At 53.8% G+C, this 559-nt stretch overlaps 1 protein-coding gene across 1 annotated transcript; it reads left to right on the forward strand.

The window, feature by feature from the left end:
* Position 1: 1 nt before the first annotated feature.
* On the forward strand, positions 2-553 carry LOC103728189 (olfactory receptor 13C7; the record flags this gene model as incomplete). The annotated part of the gene is made up of 1 exon (XM_008826301.1): positions 2-553. A coding segment is annotated over exon 1 (552 nt), but the record flags the coding sequence as incomplete, so codon positions are not given.
* Between the last annotated feature and the right edge of the window lie 6 nt (positions 554-559).

The raw sequence follows: 559 nt of genomic DNA on the forward strand, positions 1-559 counted from the left end.
CATGTACTTCTTCCTGGGGAACCTCTCCTTCCTGGACATCTGCTACACCACGTCCTCAGTCCCCCTCATTCTCGACAGCTTCCTTACTCCCGGGAAAACCATCTCCTTCTCAGCCTGTGCTGTGCAGATGTTTCTCTCCTTTGCAATGGGAGCCACAGAGTGTGTGCTCCTGAGCATGATGGCGTTTGATCGCTACGTGGCCATCTGCAACCCGCTTAGATACCCTGTGGTCATGAGCAAGGCTGCCTATGTGCCCATGGCTGCCAGCTCCTGGGCAGGTGGTATCACCAATTCTGTAGCGCAGACATCCTTGGCAATGCGGCTGCCCTTCTGTGGGGACAATGTTATCAATCACTTCAGCTGTGAGATCCTGGCAGTCCTGAAACTGGCCTGTGCTGACATCTCCATCAATGTCATCAGCATGGCTGTGGCCAACATGATCTTCCTGGGAATCCCAGTCCTCTTCATCTTTGTCTCCTATGTCTTCATCCTTGCCACAATCCTGAGAATCCCCTCCACTGAGGGGAGGAAGAAGGCCTTCTCCACCTGCTCTGCACAC

This window comes from Nannospalax galili, unplaced genomic scaffold (genome assembly GCF_000622305.1).
Source record: "Nannospalax galili isolate Female #2095 unplaced genomic scaffold, S.galili_v1.0 C47675983, whole genome shotgun sequence".
Classification (NCBI taxonomy): domain Eukaryota; kingdom Metazoa; phylum Chordata; class Mammalia; order Rodentia; family Spalacidae; genus Nannospalax; species Nannospalax galili.